This window comes from Lepidochelys kempii, chromosome 1 (genome assembly GCF_965140285.1).
Source record: "Lepidochelys kempii isolate rLepKem1 chromosome 1, rLepKem1.hap1, whole genome shotgun sequence".
In the NCBI taxonomy this organism is placed as follows: Eukaryota; Metazoa; Chordata; order Testudines; family Cheloniidae; genus Lepidochelys; species Lepidochelys kempii.
In genome coordinates, this window is record NC_136380.1 from 25,555,904 (window position 1) to 25,581,248 (window position 25,345).

Consider the following 25,345-nt stretch of genomic DNA (forward strand, 5'->3'; position numbering starts at 1 on the left):
TTAAAAATCATAAATTTCATGATTTCAGCTATTTAAATCTGAAATGTCACAGTCTAGGGGTCTCGACCCAAAAAGGAGTTTTTTGGGTGGGTTGCAAGGTTATTGTAAGGGGGGTTGAGGTTCTACTACCCTGACTTCTGTGCTGCTGCTGGCGGCAGTGCTGCCTTCAGAGCTGGGCGTCTGGCCAACAGCTGCTGCTCTCCCGCCGCCCAGCTCTGAAGGCAGCATGGAAGTAAGGATGGCAATACCATGACCGCCCTAAAATAAATTTGCAGCCCCCCCCCCCCGCAACTCCCTTTTGGGTCAGGACCCCCGATTTGAGAAATTCCGGTCTCCCCCGTGAAATCTGTATAGGATAAAAGCACACAAAAGACCAGATTTCACAGGGGGACACCAGATTTAACAGTCCGTGACACGTTTTTCATGGCCGTGAATTTGGTAGGGCCCTAATCATAGCACTGTGCTGAGAGCTCCACTGCCAGCCTCCCTGTTGCGGGAGTGACTAAGATCCTGGTCCACAAGGCACTTTAAAGGATGAGTGCAAGCTGCTTCAAAGACCACCATTCATGACCTCTAAAATAATTGTGCTTTTCAGGAACATTACAACTAGATGGGCTCACCAGAAGGCTCTTGTGTGCAGACAAAGCGCAGTTCAGTATCAAGACTGCAGCTATGGAACAGAGGAGATCATAGGATTGCCATATGGGATCAGATTTAAGTCTATCTATTCCAGTGTCCTGTCTCTGACATTGGTCAAACTGGACAGTCTCTACGTAAAAGAATAAATGGACACAAATCAGATGTCAAGAATTATAACATTCATAAACCAGTTGGAGAACACTTCAATCTCTCTGGTCACGCAATCACAGACATGAAGGTTGCTATCTTAAAACAAAAAAACTTCAAATCCAGACTCCAGCGAGAAACTGCTGAATTGGAATTCATTTGCAAATTGGATACTATTAATTTAGGCTTAAATAGAGACTGGGAGTGGCTAAGTCATTATGCAAGGTAGCCTGTTTCCTCTTGTTTTTTCCTACCCCCCCCCCCCAGATGTTCTGGTTTAACTTGGATTTAAACTTGAAGAGTGGTCAGTTTGGATGAGCTATTACCAGCAGGAGAGTGAGTTTGTGTGTGTATGGGGGTGGGGGGGATGTGAGAAAACCTGGATTTGTGCAGGAAATAGCCCAACTTGATTGTCATGCACATTGTGTAAAGAGTTGTCACTTTGGATGGGCTATCACCAGCAGGAGAGTGAATTTGTGTGGGGGGGTGGAGGGTGAGAAAACCTGGATTTGTGCTGGAAATGGCCCACCTGATGATCACTTTAGATAAGCTATTACCAGCAGGACAGTGGGGTGGGAGGAGGTATTGTTTCATATTCTCTGTGTATATATAAAGCCTGCTGCAGTTTCCACGATATGCATCTGAGGAAGTGAGCTGTAGCTCACAAAAGCTTATGCTCTAATAAATTGGTTAGTCTCTAAGGTGCCACAAGTACTCCTTTTCTTTCTGTCTCTGACAGTATCCAGTGCTAGATCCTTCAGAGGAAGGTGCAAGAACCCTTTAGTAGGCAGATGTGGAGTAATCTGCCCCCATGTAAAGCTCATCCTGCTTTTGAATAGTTAGAGATTGGCTTAAACTCCAAAACATGGGGTTTAATAGTCTTTCCAAAATTTTTGTTATTAATCATAACGCTGGGTATTCTTGGTATCCATATAAATATCCAATTCCCCTTTTAAATCTTGTTAAATGCTTTTTCTCAATGACTTCCTGTGGCAATGCATTCTACAGTTTACACACATTTTGTGTAAAATAATTTCTTGCGTTTCCCACCTTTTCATTTAATTGAATGTCCCCTTGTTCTTGTGTTCCAAGACGGGGACAGAAGTTCCCAATCTCCCTTCTCCAGGCCATTCATTATTTTATTTACTTTTATCATGATTCCCTCGTATTTGTCTCCTTTGTAAGGTAAATAATTGCAATCTGTTCCCTGTCTTCACAGGAAAGTTTTTCCAGACCTTTGATCATTCTTATCACTCATCCCTGAACCCCCTCCAGTTCTGCAATACCCTTTTTCCATGTAGATGATCAGTACTGGATACAGTATTCCAGATGAGGCCACACCATTGATTTATATAAAGACATTATAGTATTCTCCATATTATTCATCATTCTATTCTTTATGCAGCCTAACGTCTTCTTAGTTTTTCTGACCATGTTGAGGGCTAGATGCAAGAACCACCTCTTAGAAAGGGCCTCTTCTGAGGCCTGGTCTACACTACAGCGTTACGTCGACGTAAGGCATCTTACATCAATCTAAGTCTATAAGTGTCTACACTAAAATGTAGCTCCCACTGATGTAACTCGTCCTCTACACCGACTTAATAACTCCACCTCTGCGAGAGGTGTAGCGGTTAAGTCGATGCAGTTAGGTCAACACAGTGTCAGTGTAGGCACTGTATTGCTTACATCGACTTTCAGAAACCATCTCACAGTGCTCCACGCTGGCAGTTAAATTGGTGCAAACACCCTGGTGAGGAGGTGCACTGCTGACACAAGGAGTGTAGTGTGGACATATAGTTGAATCAATTTTACTGCAGTGTCTGCATATCAACATCATTTAGGTCGACTTAATTTTGTAGTTTCAGAGTAGCAGCCGTGTTAGTCTGTATTCGCAAAAAGAAAAGGAGTACTTGTGGCACCTTAGAGACTAACCAATTTATTTGAGCAGAAGTGAGCTGTAGCTCACGAAAGCTTATGGTCAAATAAATTGGTTAGTCTCTAAGGTGCCACAAGTACTTCTTTTCTTTTTAATTTTGTAGTGTAGACTTGTCTTCAGTAACAGTATCCTACATCTTATGAGATCTGAAGAGAGGAAGTACTATAAAAGACAAGAAAACAAAAAGAAAAGAAAATAATGAAGTATATACAATGGGCATAAGGAAGGGGTGAGAATTGCTGTTATCTGTTCTTGGAAAATGAGTAGCGTTTTAAAGCGTGTTACATTTTTAAGTATCATTTAACACCATAACTAGTTACATTTTACGTGACTGTCTTTGTCTGCGTGAGGTTCTGAGTGGTGTTAACAGGGTGGCCAATAAGATCGGGTGAAGATTTTGGAGAAATAGAAATTTTGCTGAAAAATCCATTTTGGAGTCTGAAATTCTTAGTGATTTTGGGTTTAATTCAACAAATAGCTTCTCGGAAAAAAATTCTAAAAAATAGAAATGAAATATTTTCAATATTTTAAAACATTTCATTTTGATTTTTTTTTCTTTTCAAAATGTTTCAATTCAATGAAAATTTTCAAAAAAATTCATTTTGGTTCAAATCAAACCAGATCAATTATTCACTCAGCTCTAATTACCAACAGCAAAGGAGTCAGGTGGCAAAAGAAAGGTAGTGTCCTACCTCAGTAGGATAGCAGAATTGGGCTTACCTGAGTATTCACTGCTAGGCCTGGTCTATGCTTAAAAGTTTTTCCAGCATAGCTATGTCAGTTAGGAGTGGGGGCAGAGGTGGAAAGGGATTGCACCTCTTACAGAAATAGCTATGCTGGCAAAAGCCCTAATGTAGTTGTAGTTATTCAGACAAAAGAAATCCAGTCAGGAAAGGCTGGCAGAATCAAACACTGAATTTGCAAACAGGTAGGGTAGAGGGTACCTGCCAAACTCATGAGCTCTGTCATTAAATTTAAAGAGTCTTGCAAAACTTTAGAACTGAGTCCACAATTAACTCTCACTATTTGCATAATTTTGCATGTTTTTGAAGGGCCATCTCTATAAACTCTGATGATTTCAAAGTATTACAAGCAAATACCAGTGTAAATTATCACAGTATTCTGAAGGGATCTACACTCGCTGTGCAATTCCCAGTGGTATTACTGAAAGCCCTAGTTTTGTTACATATGGAAGTTCATTTTATAGAAAAGATAACTATCTTTTGAAGGAGCCAGGAGTCCAAGTAGGCACCGGTCTTACTAGGGTATAATCGCATATGGATTTTTTTCTTTTCACCCTGCGTGCTCCCAAACGTCTAACATGAGAACTGTATTTAACAAGACTCCTGTTGGACGAGAGCAGTGGGATGTTTTCAAAAAGCACAAACCATTTGAAAAATATGCTGCACCCATAACAATTTGAGTCCTCCACCCATATGACCAGGAAGCAGCATACCACAGTTAGACTTGACTCGACTCCTGGTTATCACCAGGAAACTGTTTGACTGTATAATGTTCCAAAGTGATTTTCTTTGTTTCTGTAAAAAGTGCTTGCTTCAAATCCACAGTTAAGTATCATTAGGAATGTGGGGGAATGTTCGTTACAGCATGTGGCATCATAAATTCAACAGAGACCATTACAAACCTTCCCCCCGCCAAGAAATCCTAAGGCACTTCACAGCCGAAACTTTAAAAAAAAAGAAGCGGGGAAGAGAGAAATCAGCCATTTACATGAATTCAAGGCTATAGGTCCAAAATACATATTTATTTACGCCAGTGTATGTCCATTGATTTAAATGAAGTAGCTCCAGATTTACATCAGAAAGCAGAGTTTGTCCCTGAAATTTGCATAATCCCAGATGTAAACAGTACTGAAAATTAGCCTGTTTACTTTTTACTTGGTGTATTTAACTGAATCCCAGTAGGAAGGATAAGAGAAAAATATTAAAACCTCTAACAGTGCAGATGCTGACCAGCAGGAAACATAATAAAGGCTCCACCGTAGCCTGGCTGAAAGCACACAGAGAAAATTAGAATTGAAAGACCTAATCTAAAACCCATTGAACACAGCTCCCACCCACCCACGCAGGGGATTCTGCATGTGGGGCACTTGCAAACAACCCCCGCCCGCTGTCCCTGCCCAAGTACTATGATGGAATGACAGCAGTGAGGGCCTAAACACACCTAGAGTCCTCTGTGAGGATAGTACAGGAGGGAGTGCTCCAAGAGCAGCAGGTTTCAGAGTTTAGAACTCATTAAAATGAATAAAATAATTTACAATTCTTTGAGCTATTGTTTCAGGCTCTCTGCAGACTCAGGTGGACACCACTGCGTTGGCTGTTCTGGGCTCACATTTTCAAAAAATCTTTGTAATCAAGAGGGATAGAAACATAAGACCAGATGTGCAGCTGGGGGTAAATCTCTCTGTTTTCAGTGGAGGCATGTAATTTAATCTGCTGATACTGGGACCTTATTTCATTTAAAAATGAAAACTGAGATTCTGACATCATCATATAACTCCAGGAGCTGCCAATTATACCTATGCCTTAATCCTGCCCTGCTCTCCTTGATTTTAAGAACAGATATCAGGACCTATGGAAGACCTGCTTCATTTTTGTTATTATGGTATCCATCTGTGTTCTTACTAAATAAAAAGGGTGTTCTAAATTTTTTGGATGTCAAATAGAAATCTTTAATGAAAAACAGGCAAAGCAATGATGTGAGGACATGTTGGGCCAAATTCTGCACTTATGTACACTGGTGTAAATCTGGAATACCTCCATCAGCATCACTGGTGGTCCAGTTCTGCTGCCTTTACTCACCTGGAGTAAGATTTTACTACACAAGTAGTCCCAGTCAGGAAAGGCAGGCAGAATCAGACACTGAATAGGGAAGCAGGTACCGTAGAGGGCTTTTGCCAAATGAGCCCTGCAATTAAATTGAAAGAGTCTTGCAGGATTTTACAACAGAGTCCACACTGAATTCTTACCATTTGCATAATTTTGTGCATTTTTGAAGTGACATCGCTATAAACACTGGCAATTTCATTTTATTACTAGCAGGCTCCGGTGTAAATTATCAGTGTTCTGTGGGGATCTACAGTAGCTGTAAAAAGAAAAGGAGTACTTGTGGCACCTTAGAGACTAACAAATTTATTTGAGCATAAGCTTTCGTGAGCTACAGCTCACTTTGTGACTCCCAGTGGGGTTACTGAAAGGTAAAGCTGGGATTTTTCATAAAGAAATCCCATCCTAAAATGTATTTTTAAGTAATGTGTCAGAGATGCCTGAGCATTCAAATAAGTGACTCTTTTTATTGTACTTAATTTTCCTGATTGTATTTCTTAAAAAGTGGGATGTTGCAGTGAATACCTTTGCTTAATCAAAGAATTCATAAAAATGAAAAGCTATAGAATAGTATGAAAAGGTTTTAACAATAAATTTTAACTCATATGGTGACTTGGCTTATCCTTTCACTGTAAAACAATTTCCCTGATTGTGGAAACCCAGCAGGCTGCTGTTAATTGGTATAATTACAGCACTCCAGTTATGATGCACACAAACAGCATTTTTGTGTTGGCTGACAAATATGGAGACGTATAAAATTGGGGATTCTGTACTCGACATTCTATAGAAATAATGATGAGAGAATGGGCCAGATTCTTCTCTCACTTACAGTGGTTTGACTCCAGTGTTACTCTGTTGACTTCATTGGAATTCCTGATGATTTGCACTGGTGAAAGCACGTGGAAACTCAAGCCCATGGCAGGGTTTCAGAAAGCTGTTACAGAAAATCATCTTAGTTTGGACATACGGTTTGGTCTGAACAAACCAGGCCACAATCTCGAGCAGGTGTAAATCAGCTCCACTGACTTCAACAGAGCATCACTGGTTTACACCAGCTGAAGATCTGGCCCATTGTGTCTGGCTTAAGTAGAGTCCACTCTTTGTATGGAGCAGTGCTGAAGTCACGGAGCGGTAAAATTGTGTAAAACGTACTTGTGGAATGTGCTAACTGATGTAACACAAGCCCAAATGTATTTGTAACAGGATGATCTGCCACTCAAAGGGCCAGAAGGCCTGGGGCCAGCCAACTAGCGCTGTGAGCCCCTTTAAGAATAGGTGATTGGGCCTTGTAGAAGGGATTGAAGGCTCAAATGAAGAAGAGATCTCCAAGAAACAGATTAGCTCCTGGAGCAGGGGACTCCCAGGCAGACAGCCTGGAGGAGGACTGGGGAATAGTTTTGTTTGAGTTGAGTTCAAATAATAAATATCAGAGGGGTAGCCGTGTTAGTCTGTATCCACAAAAACGAGGAGTCCGGTGGCACCGTAAAGACTGCTATACTGTGGGTTTTGTCGGCATAACTACATCAGTTACAGGGGTAGGTTTTTTTCACACCCTGACCAATGCAGTTATGCCTATATAACTTTTCAGTGTAAACCAAGCCCAAATGACAACATAAAGATTTATAGCACACCCAGAATACATATACTGTATCCATTTTGCCATAAACCCACTTACAAATGGCCTCAAAGCTACTGGAAAATTGCACCAACTCCTCATTTTCTGTAAGCACAAGAATACTAGGATCCACTGTTAACATGAATCTGCTATGACTCTGTTATTCTTGAGTTCATTGAAAAGAAGGAGTTGGTGCAATAGCTTTGGGACAAAGATTTCAAGCATTTTATCAACCCACCCACAGAACTAATGTCTTCTAATGTCTTTGTGAGAGTGTGCTTTAATTACTAAAGCAAAGCCAAAAGCATTACCTTAGTAAAAATAATACCTAGAAACGCTTATGGGGTACTTTTAATCTTCAAGTATTAATTAATTAAGACTCCCAACATCTTTGTGAAGTAGCTAGGTATTACTGTCCTCATTTTACAGATGGGGAAACTGATGGGGTTTCAGGCTTCGTCCTGTACCACTGCAGTTAATGGAAGCTTTGCTATTGACTTCATTGGGCACAGGATCAGGAAGATAAAGAGCTTGAATGTGAGTTGAAGGTGCTCAGAACCTCACAGGTTAAAGGCATCTTCACTTGCCTGTGGCCACAGAGGGAAACCACATCAGACCCACGGTTATAACTTGAGTTCCTTGCTCCCAGATTGCCCCTTATTAGAGCACATCTCCTTTCTTATGTTCACTGATATCCCTGTTCTCGGTGCCTCTCATCTACTAGGGTGAGTTGGTGTACGTCAACTATGGCCGTACTGAAGACTTTTTCAAACTGGAGAGAGAGATGGGAATTAATTGTACTGGAAAGATTGTCATTGCCAGATATGGGAAAATCTTTAGAGGAAATAAGGTAACGTATCTACTCTATAATTGATATATATTCTCAGTTTGTGCTTAAGATATGACATGTCTTGGTGACTGATGGCCATATTTAGAATCTCTTGGTGATCTTAGCGTAATAGAGTTGTTTATCAGACTATGCTCAAAGATGCTTCTTGAGTAGGAGATATATACAAGCATATCTACGACAGTATAAATAAATAAATACATTTGTTTAAAATTACTCCTTTTGACAGATTCAGCTGTTCTTTAAAATGTATCTAACATGTTTCTATTTAAAGATTTCCCCAAACTGGGCAGGGATTAGCCCAACACAGGGTTTTTTAGTTTAAAAAAAAAACACCTATGGATTTCCTCAAATACTTTAGGCCCTGATTCAGGAAAGTTCATAAGCATATGCTTAATATTAAGCACATGTTTAAAAGCTTTCTTGACTAGGGATGCTTTCCTCAATCAGGCCCCTAGCCTGGATATGTCTGTGATCATATTTCTCTTAAAAATCCAATTGACTTCAATTTGAATAGGATTAGACCTTACATGTCATTTTACACAGTTTTCAGTTAACCCAGCAATCCTAATGCTGAATCTTTTAAAAGGGATGCCTAGATTGGTGATATTCTCTTGAGGAATATTTTGTGCCCATTGAAGGGACAACTGGCTCGTGTCATTTTCATAAGTGAAAGATAATATATGTAATACTCTATAGTGCTGAATTGTTTCTAGAACACCAAGTGGTCAAGAATCCAGCTGGATGGGAAAGGCTCATGAAAATGAGAGAGAGGATTCCCATGTTTTGTAGCATTCTTCTGTGGCATGCAGCACTCCTAAGGCTCGAGAGTGACGTGGACTTATTGTCACTAAAAGGAGCAACACAAATTCATTCTTGTTGTACTTATTGGAAATGCTGCATTCCTACTGACAAATTAGACAATATATATCTTGTCCAGTGAATTCCATTGGTTGATTATATTAAGTTTGCTTCTACAGTCCCACAGGATAGGATGAAGGGAAATATTGTATGTCCTGGGGATGGCTATGATAAGTTTTGACTAAAATATCTGGATCTTACAATCTCAGTTGAAGATTATTTGTCACTCCGTTACTATATTGATCTGTGTTACCTGCAGCAAAATAGATTAGGAAGCAAAAATGAGATCTGTAGCATCTTAAAGCACTATCTGTGGGCCAGAGTTAAACACTGATTTTGTTTGCCAGAAACACAGATATGAAAACCCTTCCCTTTGTTAAAACAGCACAGAGCTGATCTGATGCCCCGGTAAGCCTAAAGATAAACAGTTACTCTTTGGCTTTATGTACATGTTCAAACAAATGGCAGATTCAAGTCCTGGAGTAATACATTTTTCTGTCTCGTATGGTTTACGATTCTGAACCCCTCCCCTCCCTCCCCCCCCCCTCCCCCCCGGAGATATTGCATGTAAATCTCTCACTTAACAACTAAGATTTCAGGTTGTATTAACACTTGTCAGACTTTTATATTGTGCACTGAATATTTCAGTAATCAGCTGCTTGTTTTTGTCAGAGTGACAGGAAACAAACTAGAATTACTTGATACAGTAGTACCCTGTGAGTGCTGTTTCCATGTTATTGCACATATCTCCTGCCTAGGATTCTAAGTAGCACCAAGTCCCTTATGCACATGCTATATCAGGTTTCTCAGCAGGATACCAAACCTATTGGCTGCCAGGAAATTGCATGACATGAGAATAATTATGGGCCAATTTCTTATTTACACTAAAATCCCTTTAAGCCACTCGGGTAGTGTCAAGTGGCCTTAAAGTGGGTGTTAATGTAATTTATAGCCCTTTACAATGCCAGAACGGTAATAAATGAGATTTGGGTTCTAGGACTTGTCCTCATTTTCAGCCCTTCGTTGAGAAATCTAAAAGGGGATGCTGCTTTAACCAGTTCCCTCAATGCAAAGAATCAAAGTCTATTCTGTGAAATGTCAGGTGCCCTCCTCTTGGGACCATGGCCTGGAGAATTCATGCACAGGTGTCAAGCTGTCAAGGACTGAACAAGGAAACGGGATATGCTTTTTAGGTGAAGAATGCTGAGATGGTTGGTGCCAAGGGAGTTATTCTGTATTCAGACCCTGCTGACTACTGCGCCCCTGGAGTAGATCCCTTTCCAAATGGCTGGAACCTTCCTGGAGGTGGAGCCCAGCGCGGGAATGTGTTAAATCTGAATGGGGCAGGGGATCCTCTCACGCCAGGTTATCCAGCAAAAGGTGAGTGGTGTTGAGAAGAAGCCATTGCCATGGCCCAAGCTCTGATGAGAGCCAGGTGGTCCCAAAGGGGTCTGGTCTCAGAAAGAGTGGGAGAGGGTGACAGCATGTTCCTCATTCCTTTGGAGCAGATGTATGTAAACCCACCTGTTCTTGCCATTGCATGGAGGAGGCAGCTTTGGGCTCCTCCTGCTAAGAGTGCTGCTGCATGGGACCCACAAGAGGGAGCAGGATGCTGTCAGCGGATTCAGAGTGGGCAGCATTGTGCTACTGAAGCTCAAAGTATTCTCACTTCGAGAGAACAGTCTGCATGAGGGAATAACACTGAGGTTGCGACTCTTAACATTCAACAGCCCAAATACTGGTCTGGGAGGGGACCCCCTCTTGCTGGTACAACTCCTAGCTCACTGGGGACAGCTGTCAAAGGGCAACATGCATATGTTTTGTTATGTTATATATATGTATGTGTGTTTATACAGATATATGTATTAAACCTTCTGTCTCTTCCCCTTCATTTCTGCACACTAGGGGTGACCCAAGACCACTTGCATAATCCCCAATGAAGGGGGGATATCGTTAGCTCCGCGGCTCTACAAGGCTGGGTCTGTTTCCCTTTCAGCCACTTGGCCCTTCGATTGTTCCGCATTTCCTATAAAGCTGTTTGTGGCCATCTCTCCTCCTATCCTTACTGTTGTGCCTCTCGGTGCAGCAGGAAAAGATAGTGGTGAGAAAGTAGGAGATCAGCCACCATCCCTGCGCTAGATCCAATGATATTCTCTGCAAAAAAGTCCCGTCTGAGCCAGGGTCCTTCCTACTCCCATGTTAAGGAAATCCTTCTCTCAGACATTCTGCAAAGGAACCGTATTCAGAGATGGTTTCCAAATGTGGAATTTTGCACACACACCAGACTGGAATTTTGCACACACCAACCAGGGGTTGCAGGGTTGTGGACGCCCAAGGAGTGTGTTGAGGCCTCTCTGAAACTGTATTTATGTCGTGTAGACAGCAGCGTTCTTGTAGAAATCTCGGCCTCATTTTTAGCACAGCAGAGTAATTATTCCTGACGTCTATGTAGAACTGTGTTATGTGTTGTATGAATCGCTCTCAAAAGTCAGATAAAATAAACACCAACCTTCTACCTCCAGAGTACACCTATCGATATGAGGAAGCCAGGGCTGTAGGTCTTCCAAAACTTCCAGTCCATCCCATTGGTTACAATGATGCTGAAAAGTTATTACGGTAAGTAAATGGAAGACAAGGGGAAGCTTCATAAGAATGTCTTGTGAAATCCATGGAGGTATTTGAAAGAAGGAGAGAAAATAATTCATACTGTTCCTCTGGCACATTTACTAAAGTAGCTTGTTTGCTGTTATGGGGACCTCAAGGGAAAAAACATATGTTGGGTAAGTGCCCAGAGCATTTTAAATAAATCAAAATAAATAAATGTTTTACTGAAGCTATAAAATGTACCTTAATTTGAATAAGTAATCCAAGTGTAATAATTAGCAGGGCTGTCAAGTCGCCTATTTTTGGGAGGTGGTACCCCTAAATGAGTCAACCATTCACCCTGTGAAACATTTTTCTCTCATGTCTGGAGGATGGGTAAGGACCTGTGTGCCATCCCCACATTGTTAGATGCTGGCAATCTCTCACAGTGTATTAAATCAGCTGAATGTGAAATGATGCCAACAAGCTAAAACTTGGACCCAGTGTTCATCTAGCATTTCTCATTCATTCAGCAAAATTATCACCTTCTTGTAAGGCAAGGCTCATTTGTTGCCAGCTCCCAGACTAAACCTGTCAGGTTAGTCGTACTCTGTGTGCAGTTACACAGTCAAAGCTAGTGACCATCAGGTTCTTTGTTTAGTCAAATAATTCTCCAGAATGTTCATTCATTCGCCCTGAGACCAGGTGGAGGGGTGAGTTTAACGATCAGCTTTTGCTTTTAGATTTTGGTAGGATGTGCGGAATTATTATTACTATTTAATATTACATTATTTAATATTGATGATAGTGCTCAGTGTCTGATGGTACTGTGTATTGTACTAACAAGCCCCAATCCTGCAAACACACACAGTAACTTTATGTACATAAATAACCCTGTTGAACTCAATGGATCTACTCACATAACGTGACTCATGTGGGTAAGCACATTTAGGGTCAGGGCAATAAAGGTGAACAATGTATGTATAAAAAGTCTGTGGACCTGTCTGTCTTAAAAGCTTTATGATAATTAATCTGTGAAATCTGAGCCTCAGTAAACTTAAAACAATAGTTTCTAACTTGGTTGTGCATCAGAGATCATTCTAGTGAGCAGTGGCGAAGGGGACACTGTGTGCTGGTACAAGTTCTTTAGTTTTTTTCTTCTATTTCCCTGCTCTACAAAAGTTTTTTTCTCTCTCTCTCTCGCCTCCCTCCTCCCCTCTTGCAGAAATCTTTCTTTGAGCCAGAAATAAGCTAGTGTTCAGTGTTGAGAACAAAAAGGTCAAAGATCACATTCACAAATACCTTGGCAAGAGTATTTGAACAATTAGAACATTAGGGTCATATGGGCAAGGCTGACATGAAAATTCTGGAGCCCTGGAGCTACTGTAAAGTTGTGTGCTCCCTTCCCCCTCCCCCTTTCCCCCGCATCCAGTTGTAACTCTTGGATATTTGGTTTGTCATAATGGAAGCATGAAAAGACATTTAAAAAATTTTTTTTTGAATCAGCGACATAAACTTCTTTTTTTACTTCCTTCTCTTTCGAAAATAATTTCAGAAGTGTCTAAGTGACTTTAGTGTCCGTGGACTTTCAATGGGACATAGGCTCCAAAGTCACATAACTGCTTTTGAAAATCCCACACATTTATCTTTTTGCTTTTCTACTTTGTACATCAGTTGGGCATTAATCTGTTGATACAATAGTTTCTTTTCTCTAGTAACACATAATACAATTCCTAGCTTCTGACAGGGAAACGCCAACATATTTGATTTTACATCTGTTTAAGCCATCTGAGATACAATGTTAAAAGCTACACAAATCCAAAACTTCTGGCAATTTCAGACAATGTGCATGATATTGCCCATTTCGGGTTTACATAGAACTTGCATATAACTGGTCTTTGCATTTATTTTAGGCATTCTTTCTGCACTGAATTATTCCCCCAGCTGTATGTGCATGTCTTTCCCTGAGCAAATAGGAGCTGTCTACCTGCATAAGATGGCACAATTAGGCCCTCTTTGGATGAAGTTTAAAAATCAGTCTGTGCCTAGCTTTCACTGAACTGATCCTAGTATAAGCACATATTTCAGGCCAACCTGCTAAGGAATACTATATTCCCAAATCACTTTCCCACAAAGCTTTATGCTTAGTTCATAAAAAAGCGATGTGAGTTTGAAACTTGCTTTTTATGATCGATGAGCCAGTCAATAGTTGGCAGTGTAGCACAACTAGTAATTTGCCTTTAATTGAGTTGTAAATATCTAGAGAGTTGGTTTTAAAAACATAAATGAAATATATATCCTCAATAGACATTTGGTTCTTATTTTCATGTAAACCTTGAAAGATCAGAATGCCTAGTTCTTCCTATTTATAAAACAAATGCATTTTCTATAGATAATCTCATCGTGGGCATAAAGCATATGCTTAATAGCTTTGCTGAATGTAGATGAATTTATACAGATGCTTAAAATAAAGGGCACGCTTAAGTGTTGTGCTGATTTGGGGCCAGAATCAGGGCCACCTTCTGACATTCATAGTCCCTGAAGCTTACCCCAATTCTTATAAGCACTTAGCAAAATATTTAAATATTTTAAAAAAGAGGCTTGGATGCTGCAAAGGCATCTACTCACACAGGCAGCTAAGCAGGCCCTGATTTTTAGCGACTTAGTTTGGGGATTTAGATTGTTCACTATTTAGAATAAGGACTGGTCTTAGTCTGGTTTTTTCAAGACCCTAGGACGTTTTGAAGCTAAAGAAACTACATTCATCACAAGTCCATGTGTATCACTGAAATGTAATTTCAATTGAATAGCCAAAGCATCAGTTAGTATATCCAATTCTGATGTCATTCCGCTGGTGCAAATACTTGGAGTTACTTTGGACTTACCAGGGTGTAACTGAGACCAGGATCTAGCCCATAGCCAGTGGTGCAAGAAAAGATCACTTGAATCATCCAATCGAATTCCCCTCCATTTTAGAAGCCTATTCAATACATTTTTTGTTTTAAAGCTTAGATGGTAAGCTTTTTGAGGTAAGTGTGTGTGGGTTTTTGTTCAGTGTTTGTACGGTGCTTAGCACAGTAGAGGCTTTGTCCATGACTGGCACTACACTTACACAAATAACAAATACTAAAAAACAGATTTTTTTTATAACAGTAACATGGGAGGACCTGCTCCACCAGACAGCAGCTGGAAAGGAAGCCTGAATGTGTCTTACAACATTGGGCCTGGTTTTGTGAGCAGTTACTCTACAAGGTCAGTTTTGCATGACATAAAGCAAGTTTTAATAGATAGGGAAATATAACAACAGTTGGTGAAATCTTTGAACTAGAGCTCTGCAAGTTTTGACATTTGGGGGTCATTGCCAGTTTTTCCTTGGTGTCAGGGCATATGGCATTGTTTCTGGGCTAAAGTGAACTCAGAGCAAAACATCAGCTCAGTTTCTCCTAGTTTTGATGCAAATTCATACATTGTTCAAGGTTCAAGCAATCCAGGGCTCGAATTCATTTGCAAGGTTTCCAGATCTTAGCAAACTCTCTGATCAATCAGGACTGAGTCGAAGGCCTCACAATAAAAGTTCCACTCACGTCTATTTTGAGCTAAGCTGTCTTTAGCTTTGGGACTATTTGTTGCATCATATAAAATAAGGAAGATATTAATCTCAAATGTACATTGTTCTGAAAATTCTAATGTAATGTGTTATTCCTTACATTAGAAAGCCTCATTTTTGCTTCAGGTGGCTATGACTGAGGCCACATGATCTACTGAATTACAGCCAATGGCTAGAAGCCACATGTTGAACTAGTCAGACTGAACTATTGTAATGACCTCAGATGAACCACTTGAGCTCCTCTTCCTCCTATAGTCAAATCATCAGGAAAATGAGATTAAAAAAATACAGGACTGCACTGAGAGTCAGATGCTGCCCCTTAGGTTGGCTGGTACATAAGTGAACAAAAGACATGTTCGTGGGCTTTGTTCCTTTCCCGGGCCGGGTGGTCACCTGATTCCTTTGTTCTCCAGCCCTTTGGCTCTCGCCTTGCGGGGGGGGAGGGGCCCGGGCCATCGGTTGCCGGGAGGCAGGGTGTCGGCCGTTCTCTGTGTCCAGACTCCTGCACGCGCCTGCCCTCTAGGGCTCTGCAGTGGTCATGCACCCTTGCCCCACTCCCTGGATGCTTGGGAGCTGCCTGGGGGAAGCTGAGGCGCCCCCACACTATTCAGAGGAAACATTGAGAACAGTCCCACTTCGTCACACCACCTTTACCCAGAAAGCTCTGGGGCCGGGGACCCAGGGGAGCTGGGAATGGCATGCCCTGGGTGGAGGGGTGTGATGAAGTGGGAATGTTCTAAAATGTTTTCTCAGTTCTGCGGAAAAGGACCTAGGGGTGACAGTGGACGAGAAGCTGGATATGAGTCAGCAGTGTGCCCTCGTTGCCAAGAAGGCCAATGGCATTTTGGGATGTATAAGTAGGGGCATTGCCAGCAGATCGAGGGACGTGATCGTTCCCCTCTATTCGACATTGGTGAGGCCTCATCTGGAGTACTGTGTCCAGTTTTGGGCCCCACACTACAAGAAGGATGTGGATAAATTGGAGAGAGTCCAGCGAAGGGCAACAAAAATGGTAGGGGTCTGGAACACATGACTTATGAGGAGAGGCTGAGGGAACTGGGATTGTTTAGTCTGCAGAAGAGAAGAATGAGGGGGCATTTGATAGCTGCTTTCAACTACCTGAGAGGTGGTTCCAGAGAGGATGGTTCTAGACTATTCTCAGTGGTAGAAGAGGACAGGACAAGGAATAATGGTCTCAAGTTGCAGTGCGGGAGGTTTAGGTTGGATATTAGGAAAAACTTTTTGACTAGGAGGGTGGTGAAACACTGGAATGCGTTACCTAGGGAGGTGGTAGAATCTCCTTCCTTAGAAGTTTTCAAGGTCAGGCTTGACAAAGCCCTGGCTGGGATGATTTAATTGGGGATTGGTCCTGCTTTGAGCTGGGCGTTGGACTAGATGACCTCCTGAGGTCCCTTCCAACCCTGATATTCTATGATTCTATGTTACAACTTAGAATGTGTCCTGATGTTCTGGGTGGGCCTGATGCCCCACTGACTCCCGCCCCTGTGATTCCATTCTCTGCAGTGGTGTTACCCCGGAGTTACACTGGCTAAATGACAGAGGAACCAACCTCTAGATTTTTAACAAAATATTTATAAAATATGTTAGTTTTCCTTTCTCCCTCCCAACTTTAAAAATCAGCTGCTAACAGAACATCATTTTAAGGTCAGAGCTTTTAGTCTGTTGCCAGTATAAATCATAGCAGCAATCAATATAAATAGCACGTTACCAATATAAGTCATGCACCAACAATGTGATTAGGTAACTTTCCAATGCCAAATTGTGTCCTCAATTTCAATAATATAAAGCTGGTGCAACTTCAGTGGACTTTTCCCAGATTTACATTTGTTTAAGTGAGAGCAAAATTCTGCCCTTAATCTCTTACTATAAACAATATATACCTTATGCATTTTTAAAGCATATAATGTTTTATTAAGTGATCTGATGAGTTCTCTCTTTACATTTGCTTTCCAATGCATTAGGAAGGTCAAAATGCACATTCACAGTAGCAATAAAGTGACAAGAATTTACAACGTGATCGGTACCATCAGAGGAGCAACAGAACCAGGTAAAGCCATTTGTCTTATAAATTATCTGTGGGTGCAGGGAACTGCAGATACACCTAATTAAGCATAGTAATTAAAAAGAGAGGACGTGGAAGAGGGTTTTCTCTATATTCTACTTGGTGAGCACGTCTGTTTGTACACATTGGGGATTTCCTGCAGGAGCACTCACACAGTTTAGGTTATGTCAGCACTTTCACTGTAAAAACTGGTTTTCCAAGGGGAACGTAACCTAGACATAAACATTTGCGTCCAGGCAAGCAATATTGCAAGTACATTCTCTAATGGATTTTTTTTAATAAGAGAGTTGTGGGAATTTAATAATAAATGGAAGTTTAGATCTTTACGAGTTTGAAAAGACATTCATGTTCTTGCCAATGAAATTGCTTCACCCCTTAATGGCTTATGTGTACTATATTATGGCATCTTTTATCCAACGTGATCTGAAAGCCCCTAAGCTGGTTTTCAGATATTTATAGGATAGTAAGATCTCTTCATCCGCAACCACAATACAGCCATTTCTGGACTGAAGCACAATTGTAACAACATCAAGCAAGACAGTAGGATTTATTCTTTCTTCAGTGCCATATCATGTCAACTGCATCTTCCATTGTGACTTGGTTAACCCTCATTGTAATGTACCTATCACCTAGGGCAAGAAAATACTACTTCAGTGTCTTTAAAACTTGTTGAGTTAAGAGCACTCAGGATGTAAAAATGTAAATACTGGGCCAGTTTTGACCATCAAATGCACCATAATAAGGTGTATGATGGAGTGTCTGTCATAGCAAAGGAAAGTTTTAAGGAGGGATTTGAAACAGAATAATGAGGATAAATAGAAACCCAGAAGGTTATTGGTTTTGATACAGTTTTTAAATGTGTGCAGTTTTATTTTAGAGTTGGTGGTTTGTACAGTTTTTGTTTGCTTGTTCATGTGACTTGATTAAACTTCAGGCAAAGACAGCATAGAAAATCAAAAGCCCAAATGATGAATATTTTGGAAAATGATGCATGTCAGAAAAAAGGGGTTAATAATCGCAACAACTTTAAAAATGTAGACTACAGTTGGAACTAATTATTGTTATGGTGTCTGTTATAAACATCTTTTGGAGTTAAAGTGCTACTAAGTTTAGAACTTCTACAGATGCAAATATAAATAAGCCACAAACCAGCTGCAGTTCAGCGACAAACTTGCCTGTAATTTTTTTCTAAAGAGATTTACAGTGGCTCCTGCCATTCTGCCACATGTGAAGTAAACTATTAAAGTGATGTATTTGTTGCCTGCAAACCTACATAGACTACATCGCTACTCTCCATTGACACTATTACTGCAGGAAAGAGATCCTCCAAATAAACCCCTCTGATTAATTTCTCCAGACAGATACGTCATCCTGGGAGGCCACCGTGACTCCTGGGTCTTTGGTGGAATTGATCCTCAGAGCGGGGCAGCTGTGGTTCATGAGATTGTGAGAAGTTATGGGAAATTGAAGAAGGAAGGTATGTGACTAAAGAATAAAGCAAACAGAACCATTTAAAGATTTTTCTTAAACTAAGGGTCAAATTTCTGCTCCCAGTTGATTTAAGTTAAATACAGGCTTAAGTGCTCTGCTAAATCAAGGCCACAGTCCTTCATATTTGGAATTTGCTGTCAACTCTTCAGTTATCTATTGTAGATATTTCAAAGTCCCTATAATGATGGTATCCAAAGGTGTGATCCATGAAGATATATAGGCATCTAAGTCCCATTTTTAGGCATCATTGCAATCCACAAAATGCGGCTTGGCTTCCGCCTAACCACGTAGGTGCCTAAATTTGCTCAGGGCCTACATTTTTGCTTGTGAGCATGCACACTGCAGCCTCATTTTAGGTGCCCGAATCTGTATCTCCCGCCTAAGCCCCAGAACAATTCACGAACCAGGGGCGTTAGGCATTCAGCAGCCTAAGTTGCGTGGAGGAGTCTGAGCCGACAGACGTGCTCTACGTTGCAATTCCTAAGTCCGTTCGTGGATCTTGGCCTACGTGCCTCTTTCATTCATAGTGTGGTAAATTTGCTTTGGCAAGGATTTACAGTATGTAATTATAGAAATTACTGAACTCTTGTATAGCAGTTTTCATCTTTACAGTGCTTTGCAGCTGCTAATCACTGTTATCTTAACTATAATGAGTTAATCAAATTATTGATGTTATGACACCCTTGGTTTCCAAGATGGTGATGGGTATGGAAGGTTTCATCTGGGGAAGAAAATCAGGCAGCGTGTGGAAGATTGGGAAGTAAATATGATGTACGGGGTAACTGGTTAAAATTCTACAGTCTGTGACACAGAAGAAGTCAGACTAGATCATGTAGTAGCACCACCTGGCCTTAAAAATCTATGGAACTGTGCCATAAGAGAGTAAGCAAGAATCTGAGAAGACAACATTTATAGCTTCCAGATCAGTTAAGTGTTAAACCAGTGTGAATGGGACCCGGAATACGTACAGGATACACAGTGAAAAATTAATAGGAGAACAAGTTTAAAAATACAAGGTTCCTAATATACTTAAGGGTGGTGAGGAATGTCAACACCATTAAAAGTCAACTGCCAGAACAAGTGGAGTCTTCTTTTATTGAGTTGGAAATCCTGGAGACAGAGGTCCTGACATAACCGGAACACTGTGCTCCAGTAGCTTTCTTTGCCCAACCACAGCATTTAAAACCTGTTAGAGGTTAATTTTGTTTCCTTCACTGCCTAGTTACCGAACGTAATAGGAAACAATGTTTAGTGAAGCCAACCAGGAACGGGAGTAATAGCAGTGGCATGAAGGAGAGCTTGGATAAAGTAGACACAGATAAAAACACATTGCAATATATCCTGCTCCAGATTACCATGGCTTCAAGTCACATGCAAAGCTTTTTAGAGCGAAAGATTATTGTTTAGAGGTGGATCTATCAAAACCACACAGGGGATTTCTCGATATTTGAGAGTTGGTGTTTGGGAAGAAGGGGGGTCAGGGAAAGCCTTTATGACCCTAGACGTGGAACAAGTACTAAGATGTATATTTAAATGAAAGAGGACAGTAATTTAGTGTCTGTACTGAACGGAGCTGGTTGTAAAAAATCAAAACACTTTTGCAAAAGTTCTTCCCCGGTTATTTACCAAAATGTTGAATTTAGGAAAATGCCAATCACCTCAGGTACTGAGCAAAGACAAAGGTCTGTATCAGGCATAATACTGCAAACTATGAGTAAAATTACAAAAGATTTTGGGGTAGATTCCCCAAGTGTGCCTTTTACACCACACATCATTCTTGCAGCTGAGATCCAAACTGTTGTTACTCATGGTATGATTTATTCTCAGTTTGATATACACTCACAGTGTATTTCTCTGGAGTAATTCTCCTGTTGCTTTAAATCTTTTATTATTGTAGGATGGAGGCCCAGAAGAACAATGATCTTTGCAAGCTGGGATGCGGAGGAATTTGGCTTGCTGGGATCTACAGAGTGGGCTGAGGTAAATCAAGAATAAGTGATCCAAGAGAGTTCTGCACAATGGTAGATCTTTCCCCCACTTTTGGAACCTGCTGCAGTGAGGCATGTTCATATACACACAAACACATGAGAGAGTGTTCAAGGTTGTATTGCTAAATACCAAAAAACAGTCCCGCAACATTCAAGTAATAACTAGGGCCCTACCAAATTCTGGGTCCGTTTTGGTCAATGTCATGGTCATAGGATTTTAAAAATCGTAAATGTCATGATTTCAGCTATTTAAATCTGAAATTTCAAGGTGTTGTAATTGTAGGGGTCCTGACCCAAAAAGGAGTTGGGGGGTTGTCACAAGGTGGTTATAGGGGGAGGTTGTGGTATTGCTACTGTTACTTCTGCGCGGCTGCTGGCGGCAGCGCTGCCTGCGGAGCTGGGCAGCTGGAGAGCGGCGGCTGCTGGCCGGGAGCCCAGCTCTGAAGGCAGAGCTGCGGCCAGCAGCAGCAGCGCAGAAGTAAGGATGGCCTGGTATCATATTGCCACCCTTGCTTCTCTGTTGCTGCTGGCGGGGTGCTGCTGTCAGAGCTGGACGCCTGGCCAACAGCTACTGCTCTTCTGCCACCCAGCTCTGAAGGCAGCATGGAAGTAAGGATGGCAATACCATGACCGCCCTAAAATAAACTTGCAGCCCCCCCGCAACTGCCTTTTGGGTCAGGACCCCTGACTTGAGAAATGCTGGTCTCCCCCGTGAAATCTGTATAGTATAGGGTAAAAGCACACAAAAGACCAGATTTCATGGGGTGGGGGTGGGGGAATCAGATTTCACGGTCCGTGACACTTTTCTCATGACCGTGAATTTGGTAGGGCCCTAGTAATAACCCTTCCCCAGGAATACAGTAAATTATTCTCGGCTTTAGCAATGAGCAACCTCAATGTGAATTTCATCTGAAGAGGCCACTTGTGCTACCCACAGTATGACCAAAGTAACAATGCTACATCCCAAAACAAAGTGTGTCTGAGACTATACCAACCTATACTTGCAAGTAGTGACCCAGCAAGTTGGAGATATTGGGCTTGATTCTCCTCTCAAACCAATTTTAAATGGGTGTCATTCCATTGATTTCCATGGAGCTGCTTGAGATTTACACTGAAGTAAACGAGATCAGAATCAGATCTGTTGTTCTGGTTGCTGCCCTAGGTACTTTCTGATTCGTACTGAGATTGTGAATACCCGTGTCATAAATCCATCTGCATTAATAATATTCAGAATCAAGGGTACCATGTCTCTGTACAACCACTTAGAGGAAGACACTAGTTCATTGACTTTAAAAGCACCCACAAGGTCAAGCTAAAGGCTATTCTAACTCAAATCATTCCAAAGAAGGCCCATAAATCTTGCACTGAAGCTTCTTTTCAGCATGTGAAGTATGACTGGCTTGCTGTTTTATCATCCACAATTTTCCTTACTGCAAAATCTCCTTGTTTTCTCTTGGATGGCATGGTAATTATAAGTCAGAAAAGTTCACAAAATAATGAATGATCTAGAAAAGGTAGATTGGGAACTTCTGTTCTCCCTTTCTCATAACACCAGAACAAAGGGACATTCAATGTAACTGAAAGGTGGGAAATTCAAAACTGATAGAATGACTTATTTTCATATAGCACACAGTTAGCCTGTGGAACTCATTCCGACATGAAGCTGTTGACTCCAGAAGTTTAGCAGATTCAGATGCAGAGCTGTAATAGTAAATATTAAAGCAGCAAAGAATTTTGGAAGGCATATAAATAACTGCAAGATTTATGGCATAAGCAAACCTCTGACTAATGGGATTAGGAGGATATTTCCCTTGGTGACAGATTATCCCGTAACTGTGTATGGCAGTATTTCTTGCACTTTCCCTGAAGCAGTTGTTAATGGCCAGTGTAGATGATGAGATATTGAACTAGGTGGTTTGATCCAGTACGGCCATTCATATGTTCCTAACCGTAAAGAAGGCATGAGGTGCCGTCTATAGTAGTTCAGAGCATCTGCTCCATTTAACTAAACAAAACCTTGTGTTTAGTTGGAATGGGCCCCAAATCTCACCTTTAAATACTTATCCAGAAACTCTTGTGTGCAGTTCTCCTTGCTCTGAAAGAAACTGATTCATGTGCTCTGGGAGTCAAGACTGACGTGTGAGTCCAAAAGTACCATATGGACTGGATTGTGGTAGTTTGGAATGCTGCAAGATTCTACATCGCAAAATTTACAGTGTTATTTTGAGGGGAAAAGTTAATCAACTTGTTTTTTTTTCCCCCCACCACAGGAAAATGCCAAACTATTACAAGCCCGTGGGGTGGCGTATATCAATGCCGATTCCTCAGTTGAAGGTGTATACTTGTGTTTCTATGGCAGTGGCAGGTGGGAGGTAGATAAAATTGAGACAACTTCACTTGAGGCTCAGTGCTGGCTTTGCCATGGGCCCTGAGAAAAGTGCATTGTTGCGTTGGCCCGTGAGCAGCTTGGGAGGGAGATGGTGACCCAGAGTTACAATTACCCTCTTGCTTCGGGGAGGAAGTATATTATGCTGGGCATAGAACTACAGTATCTGACACATGGTGTTGGGGGGAGGAAGGAGAGATGGGGGTAGAACCAAGGACCTACCTGCTATACATCCCTCCCAGTAGCTCTGTAGAGTCAGCTTCCCCTCCCGTGTGGCTACCCGTGATATGGGTAGTGAGCACGGGGTGTAAGGCAGGACCCCTGAGCTATTGTGCTAGCTGAAGCACAATTTAGCCCAAATCCTAAGCCAGTGTGAATGCACTGAGCAGCCTACAACTGGCAGCCCGATCTACTTTGGAGATCCTGCTTTTCCTCCTGGTGTCTCCTCTTATTACAGACATGTCTCCTCCCTCCACAAAAACACAGAGTAGACTTGGTTTTCTATTGTAAACGCTGACCCTGTCTTTCAGGAAACTACACTCTGAGAATTGATTGTACTCCGCTGATGTACAGCCTGGTGTACAGCTTGACGAAAGAGGTAAAGATACACTAAAATATCAACTGATGTAGCAACAGTAACTACCCATAGGAGCTGGTTATTGTACTGGATGTGAAACTGTTCTCATTACAAACAGACTTAGGCCAAAATTCTGCACAGTTGTCAGGGCTTCTGTTGATAGTAGTAAAATCTGTTATGGGCATCATCAGATAGTTAGGCCTCAATGGTCATATTCCACTCTCATTTACCTCAGTGCCACCAGTGTGGTTGACCAGATGTCATGAGAGTAGTATTTGGCCATCAAGAGTTCAGTTTAATAATGTCACCCATTCACATTTCTTATATACTGGTACTATGGAGGGGTCAGTAGTGACGCCATAGTTAAGGTTATGTTGAGTTTTTCCCTTAAAATGTGTGTGAGGGAGCAGAGAAACTGGTGTTCGGCACAGCAGGGGTTAAATAAAACCTTTGGGTTCAGCTAGCCCCACCCCACTAGACCTACAGCCAAGGCTTTTCTGGAGGGGGAGAAAAGAAGGGAGCCTGGCTCAACTGGAGGCTGACTGGCTAGGAGCAGGAGTGCTCTGTCTGCCTGCCTGCCCAAAGGGATAGATTAGTGACCTGCCAGCCAGCGCAGCCACTTGTGCCAAGTAAGGGCTCCCTTGCCAAGGAGAGGCTGCAAATAAGCTCCAGCACTTGGGGCAACTGGACTAGCGGGGCCACGCCCCAAATTGAAGAGACTTGTATGAAGTAGCCCGGGGAAATGGGTCTTGACTTCCCGCTGGGAGGGAGACCCCATCTCCCCTGTTTAGGGGTTGATCTGCACAGGGTCCTGGACTGGGGCCTGGTAGAGAGGGCGGGTCTGGGTCCCCCTACCCCACAGCCTTACAGACCAAAAGGCCAGCAATCTAGCCACTAGGCCACCTGGAAGACACTATCACAATATAATTCAAGTCCCACAGTTTACTGGCTGAATGCAGCTTGAGTGTGACTGGTGAGGAATTGGATGTGTACTAATTGGGTGGTCATTTGTTGAAAGTGAAAGGGAGTTTGTTGTGGAGATGCCTGTGTTTGACTGTTACAATGTTTGGCAGGTAAAACCTTTGAACAGAGCTTGGTGTGGATGTTAGGGTTGGTTGAACTGGGGATTTCCTTGATTTTTAATGACTGTATTAAACAAAAATGCACTTGTGCAACCTTTATTCCAAGTTAACAATATTTTGTGTGAAACGTTATTAGAAGAGTTTCAATCTGTAGACCATGACTTATCTAGTTATAAGAATGATTTACAGCAGTAACAGCTAATGTGAACAGGTTTTCCCTTCTGCGAAGTAATTCTGCTAAACTTCAAAATTTCAGTGGCATGCTACAGTATAATGACATTTCAGTTTCTAATGAGTAAATAAAGGTTTTATATACACCTTTGATCAATATATATATTAAACGTTCCTCTCTTCCCCGCAAATAGCCATGCCAGATAAGTTGCAGCAATTATTTTGCAGCCATGCGTGCTGTGAAATCTGTCTATTCTGGTACTTTTCCTAAGCACTAAGACTTTTCAAGGCATTCCAGCCTGCTGCATTAAACACAGTGTGACAGATATGGCCAACATTAAAGCCAAATGTCGAAAACAAGATTTATGAGGTTGAAAAAATTGGGTTTGTTTTGTCTGGAGAAGAGAAGACTGAGAGGGGACATAACAACAGTTTTCAAATACATAAAAGATTGTTACTAGGAGGAGGGTGAAAAATTGTTCTCAT

General features: G+C 41.6%; 1 protein-coding gene across 4 annotated transcripts in view; it reads left to right on the forward strand.

The window, feature by feature from the left end:
* LOC140908865 (glutamate carboxypeptidase 2) overlaps window positions 1-25,345 on the forward strand; it is a 55,534-nt gene that overhangs the window by 14,209 nt on the left and 15,980 nt on the right. For all 4 annotated transcript variants that reach the window (XM_073336805.2, XM_078852247.1, XM_073336788.2 and 1 more), the window contains exons 5-13: window positions 7,908-8,033; window positions 10,085-10,271; window positions 11,414-11,507; window positions 14,628-14,726; window positions 17,064-17,149; window positions 18,522-18,641; window positions 20,553-20,635; window positions 22,914-22,977; window positions 23,560-23,627. In XM_073336805.2, the coding sequence (XP_073192906.2) occupies window positions 7,908-8,033; window positions 10,085-10,271; window positions 11,414-11,507; window positions 14,628-14,726; window positions 17,064-17,149; window positions 18,522-18,641; window positions 20,553-20,635; window positions 22,914-22,977; window positions 23,560-23,627 (927 nt within the window). The remainder of the gene's footprint in view (window positions 1-7,907; window positions 8,034-10,084; window positions 10,272-11,413; window positions 11,508-14,627; window positions 14,727-17,063; window positions 17,150-18,521; window positions 18,642-20,552; window positions 20,636-22,913; window positions 22,978-23,559; window positions 23,628-25,345) is intronic.